Source organism: Macrobrachium nipponense, chromosome 35 (assembly GCF_015104395.2).
Source record: "Macrobrachium nipponense isolate FS-2020 chromosome 35, ASM1510439v2, whole genome shotgun sequence".
Classification (NCBI taxonomy): Eukaryota; Metazoa; Arthropoda; class Malacostraca; order Decapoda; family Palaemonidae; genus Macrobrachium; species Macrobrachium nipponense.
This window is the reverse complement of record NC_061096.1, coordinates 12,831,908-12,855,079: the sequence shown is the minus strand read 5'-3', so window position 1 is coordinate 12,855,079 and position 23,172 is coordinate 12,831,908. Positions and strand designations below refer to the sequence as shown.

At 41.5% G+C, this 23,172-nt stretch overlaps 1 protein-coding gene across 2 annotated transcripts in view; it reads left to right on the top strand.

Moving 5' to 3' along the window:
* LOC135208429 (uncharacterized) overlaps nucleotides 1-23,172 on the top strand; it is a 316,957-nt gene that overhangs the window by 17,367 nt on the left and 276,418 nt on the right. For both annotated transcript variants that reach the window (XM_064240585.1, XM_064240584.1), the window contains exon 2: nucleotides 5,082-5,132. In XM_064240585.1, the coding sequence (XP_064096655.1) occupies nucleotides 5,083-5,132 (50 nt within the window). In that variant the 5' untranslated portion in view covers nucleotide 5,082. The remainder of the gene's footprint in view (nucleotides 1-5,081; nucleotides 5,133-23,172) is intronic.

Below are 23,172 nucleotides of genomic sequence, written 5' to 3'. Positions count from 1 at the left end.
TGTGTGGATGAGAGAATGAGTGAGTTGGCTGGTCTCCTTTCTCTTGTACCTTTCCTTCTTCCTTGGGCGGTTTAAGGAATAGACACGTCATTCGCTGGACTGGTCTAATACAGGTGAGTAAGGTAGTCATTCTGATAGTGTGGTCGTGTAATATACAAATCTCACCCGCTGTTTGGTAGCATATGCTCCACTCCTTGGCAAGGAGGAGTTTGGAGTAATACAAACCCTGGTGTCTTGGTTTGTTATTGGACAGTCAAAGTTTCTCTTTGGTTCCCATTACAATGGTTATCCCATATATCACTGTATGTCACTCAGGTTCTGAGTGGTTAGATATCAATTTATCTAGCTTCTCAACAGGCTTCAGTCCCTCTCCAAGAACCATTTCTTTTGAGAACTGGACTGGTGGGTAGGCCCCCAGCCGGTCTAGGATGTCTTATACCTCCCTCCAAGTATGAGTCTATCCTATTGTTAAGACCGAAGGTTTGTTCGCTTATGAACAAATGACAAATTTTCTAAGACAATTTGTATTTTTCATAGTTACAAACCTAAGGTCTTAACGTTATACTGCCTGCCTCTAGCCGCCCCTCTGATTGTTAAGTCATCCTGAGATATCACAAGATTCCTTGCTTTCATCTGCTTTTTAACCGGATCCAGCTAGGCACTAGAAATTATCCTATTGTTAAGACCTCAGGTTTGTAGCTATGAAAAATACAAATTGTCTTAGAAAATTTGTCATTTTGCACTTCTGCTGCTAGTCCTAGAGGTTCTGCCCCTAAGACTAGTTCTGTGTCTAGCGCTTGTTTGCGAGTTTTCCCGAGTGCACATAAATATACGGATTCACGTGCATCTAGTCAGTGACGCTGAGTCCACTCTCCGTCACAACTCAGGCACTGAGTGGAAAAAAGGAGTGAGTCGCTCAGGTGACTCACACCTTGCTGGTGATCGTTCTCGGAGGGATTGCTCGGTACGCAGGGTTGACGTGACGCGGGACCGTGCACTCAGTGAGACTGGTAAGGTGCCTGTGACTTGCTTCTCCTGCTAGTTCTACTAGCAAGGCAAATGAGAGTGTCCATTCTTCTTCAAATATTCCTTCTACTTCCTATGGCTACATTGGGAGGGGCAAGGTGAATAGGAGGGGTCCTGCAGAGTGCTCTCCGTAGGATTCAGCTTTGGGGATTCAACCAGACAGCTCTGCCAAGCCAAGTGCTCGGCTCTTAACGAATGAACCCTCTGTTCTTGATTAATGCTGTTCCTTGCCATGACATTGCATCCTCCCTTCCCATGTTGCAGCGAGTTTTCCACGGGGGTCATCATCTTTCGCCTTCGTCATCTGATGCCTCCTAACCTCCCTCTTCGAAGGCTTCCACGTCCTAAGAAGAGGAAGGTAATTTTCCACCCCCTAAGAAGTCTTGTCTCACGACTTCTAAGGGTCTGCATCCTTTCGTGGAGAGGAAGCAATTGGCTGTCTCCTCGGCTCACCTACTCCATTTGGAGTGGGAGATTGGATGCTATTTCAGAAATATAGTGTCTCGGGAGCCCCAGGAGTTTGAACCCAGGTTCATTCTCCTGTCTCTGGTTCCAAGGGCGCTGATCGTGGAACCGGGGCTGCGTCGGATACTTGCGTACGGGTCTCCGAGTGTACAACCCCCAAGGGGGTTCATACATCCACAGTCATTATATGTAGTGTTCTCTCCATCATGATAGTGGTGCAGGCAAGAGAAGGGACCGAGCCATGTTGGTGGCTCGGACCCACCTGTGAAAGCCAGGAATGGCTATTCTTCAGGTGCTAAGATCGATGTTGCTGTTGCTTGGGACAAGGCATCTGAAGGAGATAGGAGCAGGTCCTCTTTGTGAGGTTCGATCACAGAAAAGATAGATGTGTAGCAAGACGTGGTAAGTTCTCGCCAGCTTTTACTACATTTAACACCGGTCAACTTTCGCTCGCATTCATGCAAACAAAACAGTTTTAGGAAATGAATGCTTCGTGAGAACATCGCAAGTTAAGAGAAGAGCGGACAAGTCAACCCCCCCTCTTTTTTTTTTTTTTTTTTTCTGGTCACACTGGAATGAACAAGCTGGAGGTCTGCATCAGGGGTACTCTGTGACAAGAAGGTCCCTCTGAAATTGAAAGGAAAGTTCCATAGGACGGTGGTCAGACCAGCAATGTTATATGGAACAGAAACGGCAAGTATGAGGAAAACAGAGGAGAAGAAGATGGATGTAGCAGAAATGAGAATGTTGAGATGGATGTCGGGAGTAACAAGGGAAGATAGGATTAGAAATGAGTATATAAGAGGATCAACAAAGGTAGCTGAAATACCGAAGAAAATACAGGAAGGAAGGCTTCGATGGTATGGACACCTGTTACGAAGGGAGGAACATCATGTTGGAAGACATACGATGGAAATGGAAGTGCGGGGTAGAAGGAAGAAGGGAAGACCAAGAAAGAGATGGCGTGATTGTGTAAGGGAAGATATGGAATTGAAAGGTATAAATGAGAACGAGGCACAAGACAGAAATCGATGGAGACGACTCATTCGTAATGGCGACCCCATATAAAAATGGGTTTAAGCTAGGAAGAAGAAGAAGAAGAAGACTGGAATGAACAAGGAATTAGAAATAATTCTATGGAGTCTACTCTTCAGAGTTCAAATCCGAGAGACTGTTTTTGGTTCAATCTTAGCAACTTACCAGATATACGTCAATCAGTTAAGGATGGATAGCACTGAGAGGTTTGAATGCCTCTCTAGTGCTACTGTTTTGGGAACAACCAGTTCGGCTTGAACTAGTCATCTTCGGTATCCTGTTATCACCGTAGAAGTCTCCTTTCAGGACAAGTTCACCTTCGCCCTCTTCATTAGAGAATGAAGGTGTGCTTCCAGTTGTTATTCTTGTCTCTTGAATGAGGGAGAATTAGGCTGACGTGCAATTTACAGGAACCTACGAATTTCCTAGTATATTTCTCTCGCGACATGCTTCTGTTATCAGTTGCATCGTCTTGAGTAGTAGGCGCATATCTTTTCTGGTATGTGACTGAGATGAATAGTACCTTTTTCTAATTAACCTGGAACTCAGGACAGCCTTTCAGGCCTCCCAAGAGTTTCCTGTTTTGATTTTGAGATAACTAGTGGTATTGTTTTTCAACAACACCATGGCATTTGCATCATCACCAAACAAGAGGGGTTTCTTCCCTCTCATTTTGATTAAAATGCAGGTGTTCTAGTGTATCTTTTTTGAGCTCGATGGTTCTAGCCAAACACATACCATCATGGAATGCACAACCAGGCAACTCAGAATAAGGAGTCCTGTAAAACAACAGGGATTAGAGTCGTCTTCACTGGTTAGTGTCATTGACAGGACTTTTTATGACCCGAATCATGAGAGTTTGCTTCTCTCGATTCAACTGTGAAGAAGACATAGGTCCACATTCACCTTAGTCATCCACTAAGTAATATAGTATTGTTTCTCCTTGGTTGAGATTCAACTGCTGATGAGAAACTAGTCTTGCCATCACAGGGAACTCGGTCTTTAGAAGCCATTTGACTCTCCATCTAATGTGCATATGCCTTGCGAGAATCATCACCTCTCCTCTCAACATCGTTGGCAAACAAGATAGATGATTCGTATGGTTGTTCGCAGCATCACCCTTCAAAGGGCGGGTGTCATGTCGGGACTATGTCTTGGATGCACAGTAGAGCAATCATTTGGTGTCTGTTGATGAGGCCAAATCCTTCATGATCTCCTGTATTGTGGAATTTGGATTGGTTGATCCAGATAAGTCATTACTTTGTCCTATTGGTGTGTTGCTGTACCTCTGAAGGATTGACACCCTTCATTGAGTGTCCGTGCCTTTATCCACTGCAGACTGCCAATGCAGAAGTGTCTAATGACACGTCTTTTTCTGAGTCTTATGAGAGTGTGAGAGACTTCTCTGCAGTTGGATACGTCCAGTGGCTGGGTACATTTCATCTACCCGAAGAATACGTTGGACCAGAAGTTAGATGAGGTCTCATTGCGACTATATTTATAGCTTTCTTCCTTTGGGTCTGTCCACAGGTCCTTGGAACATCTTTTCCTTTGACCGGTGGTGGATGCTCACAGGTTGTGTTTACTTACCTGGCTCCTTAAAGAGGACAAGTTGCATCTCACCTATTGTGTGCGGTTCTAGAGGTAAGAAGGATGCGAGAGTGACTGACCTCTCCACCTTCTCCTCCTCTTCTTTCTACTCCTCTTCCTTCAGGTTGAGGACAGGACTCCAACTTACACTTGCTGGTCAGGTGATTGATGCGGTAAGCTTGCATATCGAGCTTCCTTTCTATTTTTCTTATCAATTATAGGAGCAACCCCACTCCTTCCTCTAGCAAGGGGGAGAAGGAAACTGGCAATAATGCAAACACTTCCCAGAACTTTGCACTAATGCCTCTGACTCTAAATATTCTTCCCAGCCCTTTTTCAGATGAGTTACGATTCCTCACTCATTTTGAAAAGACCCAGAAGTCTGACTCTTGATTATGCAGCTCCTATACTCCGATCAAGTTGTCAGAGGCAGGGCACTCCTCCTTGGTCTTGGACCAGGAGGAATATCCCTGGTGTGCAGAACTCCAGTCAGTTCTAGAGGTTCACTCACATTCCTCCCACCAATCGGTGAGTCTTCCTTATGTAAAGGACCGATGGTTTGTATATCTTGTAAAAACAAATCAATTTTTTAAAGAAAATTGTGTTTTTTTTTTAACTATACAAACCTGAAGTCCTTTACATTAATGCCCACATCATGCCACCCCTCAATCTGGGCCAAAAGGCAAAGTGGAGTGTTTACTTCTGGGCAGGTGGGCCTACCTATCTACCAGACGGTAATTACTGACTAACCACCCTGTTCATGAATTTAACGGCTGTATTCCAGCCTACACTGAAAGTAAATTCCTTATGTAAAGGACCTCAGGTTTGTATAGCTAGGAAAAATAAAAATTTACTGTAAAAAATTGTGATGTTTCTGTACCTGATGACCTTGTATACCATTTATAACTGGTAGTGTCTGACAAAAAAAAATAATTGATAACTGTTATATTTCATTTCTTTTGCAGAATGTATGTCCGGAAAAGAAAGACATTGGGAACCACTGCTTCTAATGAAAGGTATGTTTTATCTGAACCATATAAGTTTTATATTGTTTCAGCCTTTGCGCAGAGAACTGAAGTTATTGTTCATTAAGAAAATTGAAGGTTTTGAAAAATCTTTAATTTTAGATCTATTAGAATCATTTTATATTACAGAGTGCTTCTATAATCTATAAAAATATTATTAGATTTCTTTGCCAGGATGGGCTTCATCAGTGGTACTGTGTCCATTCTCTACTAATCAATTTTTCTGATGAAAATTACACTTTTGAATGTATCCTAGAAACTTGAGTAATCTTTATTTACCATAAGCTGTGTTTAGGAATTTAATGCTGATGCATTTTAGCCCACTTCTTTTCAAGCTGTGGGTTTTGTTTGCCTTTTAGGATGGAACATGCTAAAATCAGTACTATTATTTTCAGGCATCTTTATTGTTGTAAAAGACATGCTGTTGTTCTCGTGTGCAGGAAGGGTGTAGCTCCAAGAGTTTTTTTTCAGTTTTGGTGAATTTTAGTATCAGAACTGGCCGAACTGTCCACTCTGTCCCTAACCACTTACAGATTGTCCAACAACTCTTACGAGCGAAGGGGTTTTCAAAACAATCGCCAAGAGCTCTCTCTCAATACAGAAGGGAATCTTCAAGTAATGTCTACCAGGCAAAGTGGACTGTGTAAAGAACATAATATTTTGTCCTCTAAGACAACTATGACGGAAATATAGCAGATTTTCTATTATATCTGAAAACAGATAGGAATCTGTCTACCGCGACTATCAAAGGTTATAAGGTAATGTTGGGATCAGTTTTCAATCACAGGATTGGAGGTATCGACGGATAGTTTTCTTGCAGATCTCATTAAATCCTTTGATATAGAAAAGCCCAAAAGTTCAAAGATATCATCTTGGTTGTACTTAATTGGTTGTCAGACCCTCTGTGTGAGCCATTGCAAAGAGCATCGTTGAGAGATTTGACGAGAAAGACCCTATTTCTAGTAGCCCTGTCTATAGCTAAAAGGGTGAGTGAAATAAATGCCATGGACAAGAAAGTAATAAAAGAATTTAAGAAGCCAATATTAACTGTAATTTTTAGTGGACATAATCCAATTTGGGACTATAACAATATTACGCCAGATAAAGATGGAGCAAAAATAGAAAACTCAATGAACGCTAATCATCTTTGTTGTCGGAATGACAGCGAAGTAAATACTTATTATTCCAGAACCAATGGCACATTTTCCATGTAGATGTCACCCTTTGTTCAACAAATATTGTTGACAGACTAGATTGGAATATATGTGATGACTCCTAGTCAAGTGATCATTTTCCCATAATATCCTTGTTAAATAATGAACCAAAACCATATTTTCCACATAACATGCAAAAAGCAGATTGGGACATTTTTAACTTGCATACCAAAAAGATACTGCCGTATGATTATTTGAGAAATCACAATGAGACAAAAGATTTCTTTGTCTCCTTAATTAAAGAGGCAGCAGACAAAGCTATTCCTTATTCAAACACTTTAAAATAGTAAAAAATAAAATAGTAAAAAACAAAGCAGAATCTATTATATTTTAATTTGTTCATGAAACTTACCTGTCAGATATATATATAGCTGTATTTTTCCGAATCCGACAGAAATTTAAACACGACACACGCAGTGTGGGAGTCAGGTGGTTAGTACCCATTCCCGCCGCTGGGAGGCGGGTATCAGGAACCATTCCCATTTTCTATTCATAATTTTTCTGTCGCCGGTGCTGGAAACACCTGTTTGCAGCACCTCCGTCCAGATTTTGGAAACTTACTAGCTACTTGAGTATCCCTTTTGGTTTTTTCTTTGGTATCTGAATTGGATCGGTGGCTTGGCACACGTTGACTTTGGATTGATTTGAATTTGGTATTGATTTTTCTTTGATCAAGATGTCAGGGTCTAGTTCTGCTAGCGCTAGATTTTGTTCTATGTCCGAATGTAGAGGTAGGCTACTGAAAGCTTCAGTAGACCCACATTCTGTTTGTAAGGTTTGCAGGGGGAATGAATGTACGTTTGAAAGTCGTTGTAAGGAGTGTGAAAGATTAACAGAGTCTGAGTGGAAGGCGTATGAAACCTATCTTAAGAAACTTGAGCGAGATAGGTTAAGGAGGTCTTCCTCCAGGAGTGTTTCAGGTAGGCAAGATTTTAATGATTCTCCTGCTAACCCTCCTTCTGTAGATTATGCTCCTACCCCTGTAGTGTTGCCTCCGGCCCCTGAAGCAGTGTCGGTAGAAGGTAATACTTTATCGCTAATTCTTGAATCGATTCGTAACTTAGAATCAAAAGTGTTAGCTCTGGAGAGCAAAAGTGAAGAGAAGTGCAGTGAAAGTGCCCCTTGTGTAGTGGAGGGTGCATCAGATCGGCCTCATTCCGCCTCTAGACCTAGACCTCTGCTTGACTCCCAGGTTACGGGGAGAGAGCATGTCGAAAGTCGAAGGAGGGTTACGAGGAACCCCCACCGATCTGGCGTGCCTTCGGCAGCTTCTGACGAACCTACTCAGACTGCCAAGGAGCATGCGCGTGCACGTCTTCTCAAGGAGTGCTTTTCTTCTTCTGAAGCTTCCTCCCCGCGCAAGGGGTGGAGCTCTCATACCGCATCACGTCCGCTGAAAAAGGACGGCTCGCGTTCGGGACGCTTCACGTCCAAGTTGTTCTCCGGAACTTTGCTCGTCGCCTGATAGTGCGTTTGCTGCTTTTCCTCCGCAGAAGAAGCGTAAGGATTATTCGGAGGCGGAGTCTTTCCTAGATGTTTCTTTCGAGCGCCGCAGTCGCTCTAAGGTGCGTGAAGTGGGAAGAAGGCGTCCCCTCGCCACTCGCCTGCTCACAGGATCAGCCCCTCCCCAGAAAAGGAGGCTTCACCTACAAGCAAGATTCTCCAGTCTCTTCAGCAGCAACTTCAAGATGTTTTTTCTTCAAGAGAGACTGTTCCACGTCGCCGTAAGAAGGATGACAATCTTCCTGTGAAGAGGTCGAGGCGTTCTCCCTCTCCCTCTCCTCGCTCGTCTCTCTCTCCGTTTGAGTCTCCCTCTAGAGTTCGTTCTGCTCCCCAGCAACTTTCTAGAGGAGGCGAGAAATTAGTTTCTCGCTCTCGTGAAGCGGTTGTTTCCGCTGCTACGAAACTTGTTGATAAGAAGCGCGTTTCTTTAGATGCCGAGCGCGCTTCTGTGAAAGTCAAGCGCGCTTTAGTGGACGCCGAGCGTGATTCGGTGCAAGGTAAGCGAGCGCCAGTGGACGCTCAGCGCGTTTTAGTGGACGCTCGGCGCGCGCCAGTGGACGCTCAGCGCGCGCCAGTGGACGTCAGGTGTACACCTGTTGCTGTCGAGCGTGCTTCAGTCGGCGCCAGTAGATTGGCTTCGGACGCCAAGCGCGCGCCTACGGACGTCAGTTTTCCACCTCCGCAAGCGGAAGCGGAAGCGGGAACTCTTCCTGTTCGCCGCTCTTTCTCTTTTGAGAAAGCTCGTGACTCTTCCTTACTTCCTCCGACTTCTCCAGTGTCTGAAGAAGAAATTAGTGACGCTTTCGTCGAAGTGGACGAAGAACAGCAGTTGGCTCCAGTTTCGACGGACTACAAGGTTTTGACTCGTTTGCTACAGTCAGTCTTTGCAGACACTCCAACCTGAAGCTCCACGTACTCCTCCCTCTCAGTTTTCGTCATCCAAAGCTACTAAGATCTCGGGCTTTGTGAAAATGAAGAAGTCGCTTTCTACGAAGCAAGCTTTTCGCAAGGTCCATGATTGGATGGAAAAGAGGAAAGCTTCAGGCAAGACTTCTTTCACTTTACCACCTTCAAGACTTTGTGGCAAAGCTGGTATGTGGTATGAGACGGGAGAAAACGTCGGAGTTAAGCTTCCAGCCTCGGCTCAAGGAGACTTTGGTAGTATTGTGGATGCCGCCAGAAGATCTTTTCTGTCTTCCTCTAAGGTCTCTTGGACGCATAGTGAGTTAGACTTTCACCTTAAAGGCCTCTTCAGGACACTAGAGGTCTTTAATTTTCTTGACTGGTGCCTAGGAGTTTTGGATGCCAGGTCCAGGAGTTCTGATTCCATCAGTCTGGGGGAGCTGTCCAGTGTATTGTCTTGCATGGACAAGGCCGTCAGGGATGGTTCTGAGGAATTGGCTGCTCATTTCAGCACGGGACTGCTTAAGAAGAGAGCACTTTTTTGCAATTTTACTGCAAAGTCGGTCTCGCCAGCGCAAAAAGCGGATCTTCTTTTCGCTCCTTTCTCAGAACATCTCTTCCCCCAGTCTATGGTAAAGGACATAGCTGCCAGTCTCCAGGAGAAAGCAACCCAAGACCTTCTGGCACAGTCTTCCAGGAAGCCTACAACTACTTCGTCTTATGGGTCCTCTGCTTTGAAGAAATCGAAGCCCTTTCGATCTGCTTCTTCCTCGAAGCCAGCCCCTCGAGGAAGAGGCTCTTTCAGAGGCAAGACTCCCGCTCCCTCCAAGAGCAAGAAGTGAGAGGGAAGTCCTTCAGCCACCAGTAGGAGCCAGACTTCTACATTTCGCGAGAGCCTGGGAAGAGAGAGGTGCCGACGCTTGGTCTCTGGACATCGTCAAGAAGGGGTACAGAATTCCTTTCCTGAAGTTACCCCCGCTGTTGCTTCGACACCAAAGGATTTGTCTCCTTCGTATCAGGGAGAAAAGCAGAAAGAAAGTGCTTCACGATCTACTAGATCAAAAGATCGAGAAGCAGGCGGTGGAACAGGTCTTCGACCGGAGTTCTCCGGGGTTTTACAACCGTCTGTTCCTAGTGCCGAAGCAGTCAGGGGGGTGGCGCCCCGTTCTGGATGTCAGCAGTCTAAATCGCTTCGTTACCAAGCAGAAGTTCAAGATGGAGACACCTCAATCCGTGCTAGACCGGGGGATTGGATGGTCTCTTTAGACCTTCAGGACGCATACTTTCACGTCCCCATCCATCCCCGATCAAGAAAATACCTGCGGTTTGTCCTGAAAGGGAAGGTTTTCCAATTCAGGGCACTCTGCTTCGGTCTCAGCATGGCGCCGATGGTGTTCACCGTTCTTATGAAGAACGTTGCGAGGTGGCTCCATCTTGCGGAAATAAGGATCTCTCTCTACCTAGACGACTGGCTTATTCGAGCCTCATCGCAAGACCGGTGTCTGAAGGACCTTCACACGACTCTGTCGTTAGCGAGGTCCCTGGGACTTCTGGTGAATCTCGAAAAGTCGCATCTGACTCCTTCTCAATCCTTAGTCTATCTGGGGATTCAGATGGACTCAGTGGCTTTTTGGGCTTTTCCGTCCCAGGGGCGGCAACTTCAATGCCTAGACAAAGTGTCAGCCTTTCTAGGGAAGGAAACATGCTCAGTGAGGGAATGGATGAGTCTGCTGGGGACCATTTCCTCACTGGAGAAGTTTGTTTCTCTGGGAAGGTTACGCCTCCGACCACTTCAGTTCTTCTTCTCAAGCAATTGGTCACGCAAACAGGATCTAGAAGAGGTCTTGTTTTTGACGGAAGAAGTGAAAAAGCACCTCAAATGGTGGTTGGATCCAAAGAAGCTTGCGGAAGGACTTTCGCTCAAGCTTCGGAACCCCGACCTAGTGTTGTTCTCCGACGCGTCCTCCACGGGTTGGGGAGCAACACTGGGAGGGGAGAGAAGTGTCAGGCACCTGGAGAGGGGAACAGGTGTCCTGGCACATCAATCTAAAAGAACTTTCAGCGGTTTACCTTGCTCTAAGGTTCTTCCAAGAGGAAGTCTCCAACAAAGTGGTTCAGATAAACTTGGACAACACCACAGCCTTGGCATACCTCAGAAAGAGGGGGGAACTCACTCTCCTTCTCTGTTCGCCATCGCGAAGAATATCCTGATTTGGGCGAAGTCGCAAAACGTCACGATTCTGACAAGATTTGTGTCAGGCGTGGAAAACGTGCGAGCGGACCTTCTCAGTCGGCAAGGACAGCTTCTGCCGACGGAATGGACCCTTCATCAGGAAGTATGCCAGGCGCTATGGAAGCTGTGGGGACGTCCTCATGTGGACGTTTTCGCAACTTCCCGAACGAAGAGACTTCCGCTGTATTGCTCCCCAGTTCTGGACCCGGGAGCAGTGGCAGTAGACGCCCTACTGTGGAATTGGTCGGGACTAGACATTTACGCTTTTCATTCAAAAATCCTCGGGGGAAGTGATGAGGAAGTTTTGCTGCATCAGAAGGAGCGAGGATGACCCTCATCGCCCCTTCTGGCCAGCGGTCGACTGGTTCACGGAGGTGATGTCCTTCCTGGTAGACTTTCCAAGGACTCTGCCCCTAACCAAGAAAGATCTACTCAGACAGCCCCACTTCGAGGACCGGTACCACAAAAACCTCCCCGCTCTGAGTCTGACTGCGTTCAGACTATCAAGAAGTTGGCCAGAGCGAGGGGTTTTTCAAGACCTGTGGCAACGGCGATTGCCACCGCAAGGAGGCCCTCCTCAATCGCAGTTTACCATCAAAGTGGGCTGTCTTTAGAAGTTGGTGCAGAAGAAGGGCATTTCCTCCATCTCAACCTCTGTGAGCCAGATAGCAGATTTCCTTCTTCACCTTAGGAAAGAAGCGAAACTAGCCGTTCCCACGATTAAAGGCTACAGAAGCGTGCTTTCTGTGGTCTTCAGGCATAGAGGACTCGACTTAGCGAATGATAAAGACATTCATGATCTCATTAGATCATTTGAGACTGTGAAAGTTCTCCAACCGAGAGTACCATCGTGGAACTTAGACGTGGTACTTAAGTTTCTCATGTCGAGTCAATTTGAACCGCTCCATTTAGCCTCGCTTAGGAATCTTACTAAGAAGACCATTTTCCTAACCGCTCTGGCGACGGCGAAGAGGGTTAGCGAAATTCAAGTCATAAGCAAGCACATTGGGTTCAAGGATCATAGCGCAGTTTGTTCCTTAAGTCCTACGTTCTTAGCAAAGAACGAGAACCCTTCCAACCCTTGGCCGAGGACATTCGAGATCAAAGGGTTGTCGGAGCTAGTGGGACCTGAAGCTGAGAGAGTCCTGTGTCCTGTCAGGGCTCTCAAATTTTATTTGCAGAGAACCAGAGCATGCAGAGGATCTTCGGAGAACTTGTGGTGCTCTGTGAAAAAACCAGATCTTCCGATGTCGAAGAACGCACTGGCGTTCTTCTTAAGAAGTACGGTTAAGTGGAAAGCCCATGAAAAGTGTAGTGAAAGTGACATGGAGCTTCTGAAAGTGAAAGCCCACGAGTTGAGGGCTATTGCTACTTCGGTGGCTTTTCACAAAAAGATGGCAATCAAAGATATTTTGGGCGCCACTTATTGGCGAAGCAATTCGGTGTTCGCTTCACACTACCTGCGGGAGGTGAAAGCAACATACGAAAAATTGTTACTCGCTCGGACCATACGTCGCTGCAGACACTGTTTTTGGGGGGCAGGAGGTAGCGCTCATCCTATCCTTTAATGGTTAGGGGAGTTTTTGAAACTTGTGTTATGGTTGTGGGGTTGACCGCCTGCGGCGGATCTCCCTTCCATTAGCTTAGTCTAAGTGGGATACTTTTGGTAGGCTACGCCAGGTGGTTTGGTTTTACTTCGTTGCCCTCATTTGTATGGTCAATGGTCTAGTCACGTCGTGGTCTCGCCCCTGTTGACAGATCATCTGGAGTGCACCAGCTTTATAGGTCTCCTACCCTTGCTGGCACTCTAGTAGCACAAGCAGACTTACGCGGCAGTAACCACGAAGTCAGCTATGCTAACAGGTAAGGAACCAAGATATCAATTATCTACATATATATGTTTCCTAAAATCTTCTATTCTGTCTACTCCCACCACCAAAGGTGGGATTCAGCTATATATATATCTGACAGGTAAGTTTCATGAACAAAATGATATTGTAATGATACAATTAAGTTTGTTCATACTTACCTGGCAGATATATATATAATCAAGTACCCACCCACCTCCCCTCAGGAGACAGTGGAAATAAAAATTATGAATAGAAAATGGGAATGGTTCCTGATACCCGCCTCCCAGCGGTGGGAATGGGTACTAACCACCTGACTCCCACTGCGTGTGTCGTAAGTGTTTAAATTTCTGTCGGATTCGGAAAAATACAGCTATATATATATCTGCCAGGTAAGTATGAACAAACTTAATTGTATCATTACAATATCATTTTTGAGACGAAGGAAAATATATACTATTATAATGAGAAATTCAATATGGTTGAGTTAGAATATGCTCTCTTGAACAGCAATAAATCTGCCCCTGGAAGTGACGATGTTTGCTTTGAGATGATTTGCCACCTAGCACCTTTTGCAAAATCATACTTATTAAAATTTTACAATCATTTATGGCTCCAAAACTTGTTTCCAGATGAATGGCGAAATGCAATAATAATTCCTATACCCAAACAGAGAAAAGTAGTAATGTGAATAATCATAGACCTATATCTTTAAGTTGTATATGGAAGTTATTGGAGAAAATGGTAAATCCACGACTTGCGTGGTACATTTGTGAAAATAAAATTTTAAGTCCTACTCAGTTTGGTTCACAACGTAATAGATATACATTGGATTCTGTGTAGTTTGGAAGACCATATATATAGAGGATTTGAAAGAAAACAAATTACAATAGCTGTCTTTTTTTACATTCAAAAGGCATATGACACTGCATGGAGGTATGCAATATTAAAATCATTACATAATAATACATACTTGGTCATCTTTCTAAATTTGTTAAAAACTTTGACTGATCGCACTTTTCAGGTGAGAATAGATCATGTTTTTTCCAAAATATTTCCATTTGCAAATGGAGTTCCACTAGGTAGCGTCCTTAGTGGTATACTCTGTTCACATTGGCAATTAATGACATCACTAACATGCTATGAATCGGAATTAAAAGTAACTTGTATGTGGATGATTTTGCCATATACAGCATCACATATAAAACATGCAGAAAGAATGATTAATAAAACTATAACAAAAATAGATGAATGGGCCTCATCAGTAGGCATTAGATTTTCCATAGAAAAAACCCAAGCTGTCATGTTTTATAAAAGTAAAATTTGGAAAAAAAGGTGAAGAAGCAGAATTAAAAATGAGAAACTATAATATACCAATTAGCCAAGCTTCAAAATTTTTAGGTTTGATATTTGATGCACACCTGAACTGGAAAGCTTATATAACTTACATAAAATCGAAATGCAAAAGAGCATTAAATCTAATTAAAAACTCTCACAAATTGGGGAGCTGATAGACATACTCTTACTCTACTTTATAAAGCAACAGTGTTATGAATCATTGATTATAGAAGTGAAATATATGGGTCAGCTTCAGAAGCAGCACAGAAAATATTAGACCCAATTCACAACGAAGGCCTAAGAATATGCACAGGAGCAGCATTTAGATCCTCACCAGTCTCCTCTGTACAAGTTGAATGTAGTGAACTGCCACTGTCCCTCCATAGAGAATTCATAACCATGAAAAGTGCATTAAGAATCAAGACAAGTGATTCACCAACAAAAAATCTGTTTGAGGTAAGGGATGTCTATATAAACAATCATTCTCCACATTTCCCAGTTAGAGCTAATAGACTGTTCAAGTCATTGAATGTAAATATGCAAGTACCTTGAAATATTTATAAAAAAAAGGTACGTATATACCCCAGAACACCATAGACAAAAAACTATAGAATATATAAGACAAAAAAGTTCACATTATGCAATATATACTGATGGGTCTAAATCGCAACATGGAGTAGGATATGCAGCTATATCCCAAAACAAAACATATCAATTTTCTTACCCAGTAATGCCTCAGTCTTCACAGCAGTTGTGTGCAATCAAAGTAGCCATCGGAATTATAAAGCAAACATCATTCAATAATTTTGTGATTTTTAGCAACTCAAGAAGCACTATAGAAGCTGTTTAGAGTTATTATCCAAAAAACATTGAAATATGTTGGATCCCTGCTCATTTGGGGGGTAAGAGGAAATGAAGCGGATGTTAAAGAAGCAGTCCACATGATGAAAGCAAATGTAAACATCCCTACTAGCGATTATATTAAGATATATAAAAACAGTAATTGTAGATAAATGGCAAAATGTATGAAATGAAGAACCGGAAAATGATAAATTAAAACAAATAAGATTCGATGTTAATAAATGGAGTTCAGTATATCAGAGGGAGAGACATGCACAAGTAACATTGACCTGCCTCTGTATAGACCACGCTCATCTGACACATGGGCACTTGATGAGCAACCCACGCGACCCTGCTCCCAAGTATTCAGAGTGCAAGGTGTTGGTAACTGTCTGGGATGTATTGTGTGAGTGTTCAAAGTATGACCAACAAAGACTGTCAACTTTTGGAAATAAAACAATACAAGAAATTTTGTCAGAATCTCTTACATTTTCTGTAGTTCCAATTTTGACTTTTCTGAGGAACTATGATTTAATTGATTAAATATAAAACATTGGAGCATTTAGTGAATTTTAAAACAAAATTTCAAAAAGTTACCCATGTATGCTCGTGTAACATGCGATCTCGGATATCATGCAACCCCCAAATTTTTACCCTTAAAAATTATTTTATCACGTATCTCCCGTATCATTTGCTATGAATAAGTTCAACTGAATCTGATAACAACAACCTTTTTGCTTGCATTTTAACCATCGTACGATAGTAAAAAAAAAAAATACCATAGTTACGTTACAAATAACGTTAAGGAGAATAGGACTGATATATTTTTTCATTACTAGTATGTATATCCTTACTTTCTGTGTAGAAAATTTCAGCAAGGTCATGTATACTGCTAAATTTAATCTGTAAGTTTTAGCTAAAGTTGAGGAAAGAATGTTGATCCACTAACTACTATTATCGTGCATCGGCAACATGGATGAAACTCTAGCAAACTAGTACCATCAAACTCGACTGTAAACAATATTAGAGAGAAACATGTTCTAATCAAAACTATTTGGCATGAAAGAACACGTTTTAATGTTTTCACTTCAATAAAAAATAAATATATAAATCTCGTAGTATTCTGAATAGATCAAGTGAAAATATCGAACGGAATCTGTTGATTTTTGTTTGTGCAATAAACATGCCCTCAACGCCATCTACTAACAAAAAAATAACTAAATTTCGTTCACAAACGGTTCGTTTTTAAATGATATTTCGACTTGGAAACACTTCGTATAACGTAAAATAACCATGTCCCATATAAGTAGATCACAGTAGTCCCCCCATATTTGCGGGGGATGCGTACCCCCCCCCTCGAATAGTTAAACCCGCGAATAGTTGGAATTCTTATAAAAATGCTTAAAAACCTCCTATTTTGTTTGGTAAAACTCAAGAAAAACCCCCTTAAAATATTTATACATGGTTTTTTAATAGTTTTATCACAAAAAAGTGCATTTTATGATGAATTAGTAAAAAAAAAAAAAAAAAAAAATTGTTAATGTTTCTCAGAAAAATACCACAAATATACGGGGAAACATTCCAGATAAAAATCTGCGAATGTGTGAGTCTGCGAATCCGGAGAACACAGATACGGGGGTCCACTGTATCTTGAGATTCATCTGCGCTAACTAGAAGCAAGAAAGTCGCTCTGAATTGAGTTCAGTACAGATAAACAAACTTATCTTTCAATCGCCCCTAGCAGATTTCCAAACCAGAACATTGATTGCTCTGTTTATATTTCATAATATAAACAAATAGTAGTACGAAAATACATATTATTATTGGATGCAGTGAAGTAAAGCATAACTTTTTAAAAGATCCATGGAAAAAATGCATATTCATTATGTTTGTATTTTATCATATGATACTAATATGTGATTATTATATACTCGAATTTTATATCTCATGTATGATGCGACCCCCTTAAATTTAACTCCAAAAGTAGGTCTTCAAAAGTCCCATGATATACGAGTATATACGGTAACAAATTCTGATTTTTAACCCTCTTACGCCGATTGGACGTATTAAACGTCGAGTCAAAATGTCTTCCGTATGCCGATTGGACGTATCATACGTTGACTCAAAAAAGTTTATTTTTAAATTCACGGAAAAATACTTATAGGCCTACCAGCCGAAAACTTTTGAATCACGCGCCTTGGGGGATGCTGGGAGTTCACGGATCAAGGCGTTGTTTTGTCCACAATCGCTACGCAGGCACACAAGCGCGAATTTCTTTCTTATCGCACTAAAAAGTATCAGTGACACATCTCAAAAATTATTTCGTCACTTTGACATAATTTTTGCACCATTTTAAATTATCCGATACATGGAGTATTACATATGAAAATGTGCGCAATTTCATGTAGAATACAACAAGAAAATACTCATGATTGTAGTTTTTATCAGTTTTGAAATATTTTCATATAAATAATGATAAGTGCAAAAATTTCAACCTTCAGTCAACTTTGACTACCGAAATGGTTGAGAAACGCAATTGTAAGCTAAAACTCTTATATTCTAGTAATATTCAATCATTTGCCTTCATTTTGCAGCAAATTGGATGTCTCTAGCACAATATTTCGATTTATGGTGAATTTATGAAAAAAAATTTTCCTTACGTCCGTGCGGTAACTCTTCCGATAAATTTTTTCGTGTGATTGTCCTAATGTTTGCACCATTTTAAATTTGCCGTTACATATAGTTTTATATAGGGAAATGTGCGCAATTTCATGCACAATACAACTAAAAAAAACCATGGTTGTAGCTTTTATCAGTTTAGAAATATTTTCATATAAATAACGTTAAGTGCAAAAATTTCAACTTTCGGTCAACTTTGACTCTACCGAAATGGTCGAAAAAGAAAAAACGCAAATTGTAAGCTAAAACTCTTATATTCTAGTAATATTCAATCATTTACCTTCATTTTGCAACGAATTGGAAGTCTCTAGCACAATATTTTGATTTATGGTGAATTTATGAAAAAAAAAAAAATTTTCCTTACGTCCGCGCGGTAACTCTTCCGCGTGGACGTAAGGAAAATTTCATGTAGAATACAGCTAAAAATGATTGAAGGTTGTATCTTTTCTCTTTTTTCGAAATATTTGCATATAAATCACGATAAATAGAAAAAAAACCACGTTCGGTCAAATTTGACTCTACCGAAATAGTTGAAAAACGCCATTGTAAGCTAAAACTCTTACAATTTAGTAATATACAGTCATTTATCTTCATTTTGAAACAAATTCAAAGTGTCTAACACAATATTTAGATTTATGGTGAATTTTAAAAAAAAACTTTCTTTCCCTCCGCGCGCCGATTCGTGGCCGAAAATCTCCGAAATATGTACGTCGCATTATCCTAATATTTGCTCCTTTTCATATTAGCTGTTTTATAGAGTTTCTTATATGAAAATGTGCGCAAAATCATGAAGAATACAACAAAAAATAATTGAAGGTTGTAGCTTTTCTCATTTCCGAAATATTTGACTATAAATAAATACAGTGGTCCCCCCGTATTCGTGGGGGATGCGTACCAGACCCCCCCCGCGAATATTTAGAATCCGCGAATGTTTGGAACCCCTATAAAAACGCTAAAAACAGCCTATTTTGTTAGTTAAAACTTAAGAAAAACCACTAAAAAATTTCGTACTTGGTTTTTTTAATAGTTTTATCACAAAAAGTGCATTTTATGATGAAATTGCTAACAAAAACCAGGAATTTGTGGATATTGCTCATAGAAAAATACCGCGAATGTGTGAGTCCGCGAATCCGGAGAACGCGAATACGGGGGGTCCACTGTATATATATAATAATTTCGACATTCGGTCAACTTTAACTCGTCTGAAATGGTCGAAATCTGCAATTCTAATCTAAAACTCTTACAGTATCGTAATATTCAATAATTTTTCTTCATTTTGAAACAAATTAGAGGTCTCTAGAACAATATTTAGATTTACGGTGAATTTTTGAAAAAAACATTTTTTTACGTCCGCGCGTTACAAATTTGTGCATCATTTTGTGATAATATTTTTCCGGTTTGCTTTTATCTTTTTACAATGTATTACATATCAAAATTATTGCAATTTAGTGTACAATACAACAAAAAAGAAAGTAACTCGTTAGCTTTAACCGTTTTTCACACAGCGCGATTTGAATACAATTATGGATGATTTTTTTTTTTCGCTACCATATATCGCATTATTTACATATGATAATGATATTTTTTTTCATTTCTGATGGTTGCATACTAAACTTCAGGCAATGACAAAAAAAGGAGCCAAAAATGAACTCTTAATCTTCAAAACTAAGGGCGCTATGATTTTTTTAAAAAATTATTTTTTCCGCTTCCGCGCTCACTCCAAACCCGCCTCGGCATGCGGGAGAGGTTTTGATTTTTAGGGCTTCGGCGTAAGAGGGTTAATATACCTTTTTAGTATGTATGTATGGGGGACATGAGTAAATGTATTTATTGGGTGTATGTGTTCTAGTATGAAAGCATTTGCCTTGGTGTAGTTTTTAATATATCATGAATGACCTATTTGGTCCCAGTTTTTGTCTTAAGGGCTAGACCTGGCATTTTATCTAAGCCTTCATACCAGCCCTAAGAGAGCTGAAATTAAGTGCAGTGGTGTGGTTAAACTACTTTTATAATATAATAATAATAACTAGCGCTTGGTGAATTCCTCGCTGTAAGGCCCCCTCTAACAAGCATTATGTTAAAACTGGCAAGATTTTTCTATTTGCATGCTTTAATCAATTATAATTGCAATAGTTGTTCATCCATGAATCCCACCTCCTAACAAGGTGGGAATCAGCTATGTAATTACTTGTTAAGTTACTTAAAAAAAATTATATCTTTCTAATAAAATAAAGTTTTGTTTATACTTACCAAGTAATTGCAGAATGGGAGCCCACCCTCCTCCCCTCTCATGGATGAGAAGGCATAAATAAAATTGAGATTCTTTGCTGAATTGTTTACCTATTCCCCCGATAGTGGGCGGGGTACCGAACTACACCGAAACAAATGAATTGCTGCCGCGATTTTCAAATTTTACTTTTTAAGTATAAACAAAACATTATTTTATTATAAAAATATTTTAACATCACTCTTACCTTTATGGAAAACACTTGTTAGCTTATGGAAGATGGAGAGAAGGGGAGATGGAGGAGGAGAGGTTATTGTTTGGAAGGGGAATCTCCCTCCAGAGGGACTTCAGGTATCAAGGACCTATCTGGGGTTACTTCTCTTTGTTTTTTACTGGCAGGTATCAAGGACCTATCTGGGGTTACTTCTCTTTGTTTTTTACTGGCATTATCTGAGATTACTTCCCGTCCTCGTTTTTGACTGGCACTAGGACCAACTTGAGAGTTAATGGACCACTGTCGCACAACAAAACTGCCCATAGACATTTGTTTCTGGTGTTTCTTTAAAATTTGCCTAAAGTTAAGTGTGGCATTGTCATTAAACATGTTGGAGATGCGAATTACAACTTCTTTGTTGAGATGATGATTCTCCTCAAAATTTTTTACATCATTCCACTTTGCAAACATGTCCTTAGTCACTGAAGTAGGTACATTATGTATGGCCATTCTTTTTCTGAATTTTTCAAATCGGCCTCTGCTGGTGTTAAATTCACTAACAGCAGCGCTGGCTGTAGGCATTTTCTCACTGAGATCGACATGCAACTTCCTTCAACACTTTGCTACGAGTTCTTTCTCAAATTCTATAGTGTTTCTCGCCTTTTTTATAGAAGGGCTAGCACTCGTAATTTTTTTTGGCCTCATGGTGGCTTATTTAGCAGTTGTACATGAATAAAAAAAGCACAAAAACAACGAACACAAAAGTAGAATGGGTCATGAAAGAGGGTGGGATGCTTTGTTTTGGGTGCTCGATACGGGGCCTAGTCACGCGCTGGGCCCTGGATGGAGCATTTCCGAGTGTATGAAAACTGAAGAAACATACGATAACTGATACAAAATATCATACAAAAAGAGAGGCGTACGAAAACTGAGGTTTGACTGTATGCTGTGTTTGATATTAATAATTAATTGGCTTTAATATTTTATATAAAAACCCTCTTCTTGTATTAAGCCTTGCCAGCCGACTTTCCCTTATATGTGTTGAAGGTTGGCGGTAAGTGTGTATCTACACCTTTATCACTTATTTTTGCCCTTTATGTCAGGGTGGGACAGTTTATGTATTTGAAATTTACGCTTACGCTTTGGGGAGTTACCGAGTGAGAATTCAGAAGTTTGCTCATTGTTTTTTCTCCCAGTATTCCCTCTCCTCCTTCGCCCTTTTCACTAGCTGATTGGGCAAGGAGGGGGCCAGCATGTGGTTTTGATGTTTGAGGGATCCCTTCTCATTTCGGAGGCAGTGCCTTGGATGCGAGAGGATTATCCTTTTTTAATCATATTTTCTTTCTTTTACAGGCTAACAGTGAGTGATAATAGATTACAGCAGTAGATGGTTGAATATCTCTTCGTGTTGGCTATCCTAACCTCAAAGTTGTACCTGTGACTCGTTTGCATGCTGTGACATTGGCCCTCGAGTGTGTGTATTGTTCCCTTGCTGAAAATCATGTTAATTTGCTGCTGTTATCCAGGAGTTTTGTCACTGGACAGCTTCTTTGCAGTTGCCTTGTGATTATCAACTACTTCTGCTGGTGACTGTGCTGTGTCCTATAGAAGTCTTGCGGAAGTTGGCGAAGTAGAAAAAAGCTTGTTAAGTGTCATTATCATCATCTTCGTCGTCTTCAACTTCTAAGGCTCCCCAGCAGGAGAAGGAGAAAGTAATCTCCCCCTGCCCTAAGAAGTCTTGTCACAGGACTTCTAAGGGTCTGCCTCCTCAAACTGAGTAAGGTGGCAGTTGGGTGTTTCATCCATTGGCTCTGGCTCCTATTCCTTCGAGAAGAGGAACTGTCATGCTGTCCCCAGGGTCTAGCATGTCGGGAGCCATAGAAGGGCAAACCTGCGGTTCGCATTTCTAACCTAGTCCTAGATGTTCTGCTAGTCCTAGATGTTCTGCCTGTAAGACTAATTCCATGTCAGTTGATTGTTCGTGAGCTTCCCTAAGTGCACACAAATCTGCGGATTCACATGCATCTAGAGTCATTAACGCTGAGTCCACTCACCGTCATGGTTCAGGCACAGAGCAGAAGAAAGGAGTGAGTCACTCTTGCGATGACCGCTTAGTTCCCAGGGTTGACATGACGGTCTTGAGAGACTGGACACGCGGTAAGACAGATTGGAGGTTCCCTGTTCAGTCCTCCTGAGAGGTTTCAACCTCAAAGGGGACTGGGACCTGTCAGGAGGATGGTTCCAACTCTTGCCACGATCACGTTTGCGTGACTGACTGGTCTTGGTGGCGGGGAGTGTTTCTCCTGCCATGGAAGAGTTTTGTACCCTCCTTGGAAAAGCAGTTTTCCAGGGCGAGAATGCCCTCCTAGACTCACATGAAGGCCATCACCGCAGGTTGATGGCTGCCCGCAACTCACTTCTCCTGCTAGTTCCGCTAGCAAGGCGAGCAAGAGTGTCTATCTTCCTCACCTATTTTCTCTTACTTCCTCTGGCTATACAGGGAGGGGTGAGGTGAATAGGAGGGATCCTACAGAGTGCTCTCCACAGGATTCAACGTCAGGGGCCTATGTTTTTGGAAGGGTCTAAGGGTCCCACTGGACGTACGTCCACATCATTGAGGAAGGATCATGTATCAGTGATGGAGATACTTCTCACCGTCTCAACACCTGGTGTTTTGATTCTGAAGATTTGAACACCTGGAGACTATGTTCTCCCTGGCTCTTTCTGTCTTTTGGGCAGATTCCAATTTGTAGTCCTCTGTGGGGTCTTGCCTTTTGGGAGCCTCAGTTGCATATTCTGTGGAATTTCACTCATAATCTAGTCTTAAATGCTTGCATATAGGAGGGTCGACTGTAGTATTATTATTGATATCATATTTCAAAATATCAATAAACATAACCACATGTACCATAAAAATTCCCTCATCTCAGTAAAAGAGAGAGATAGAGAATTATTATTTAATGGTATTTTATATAATAGACAATAAAGCTTGACAACCAATAAATTACATAAAGAATTAAACAAACACTTTTT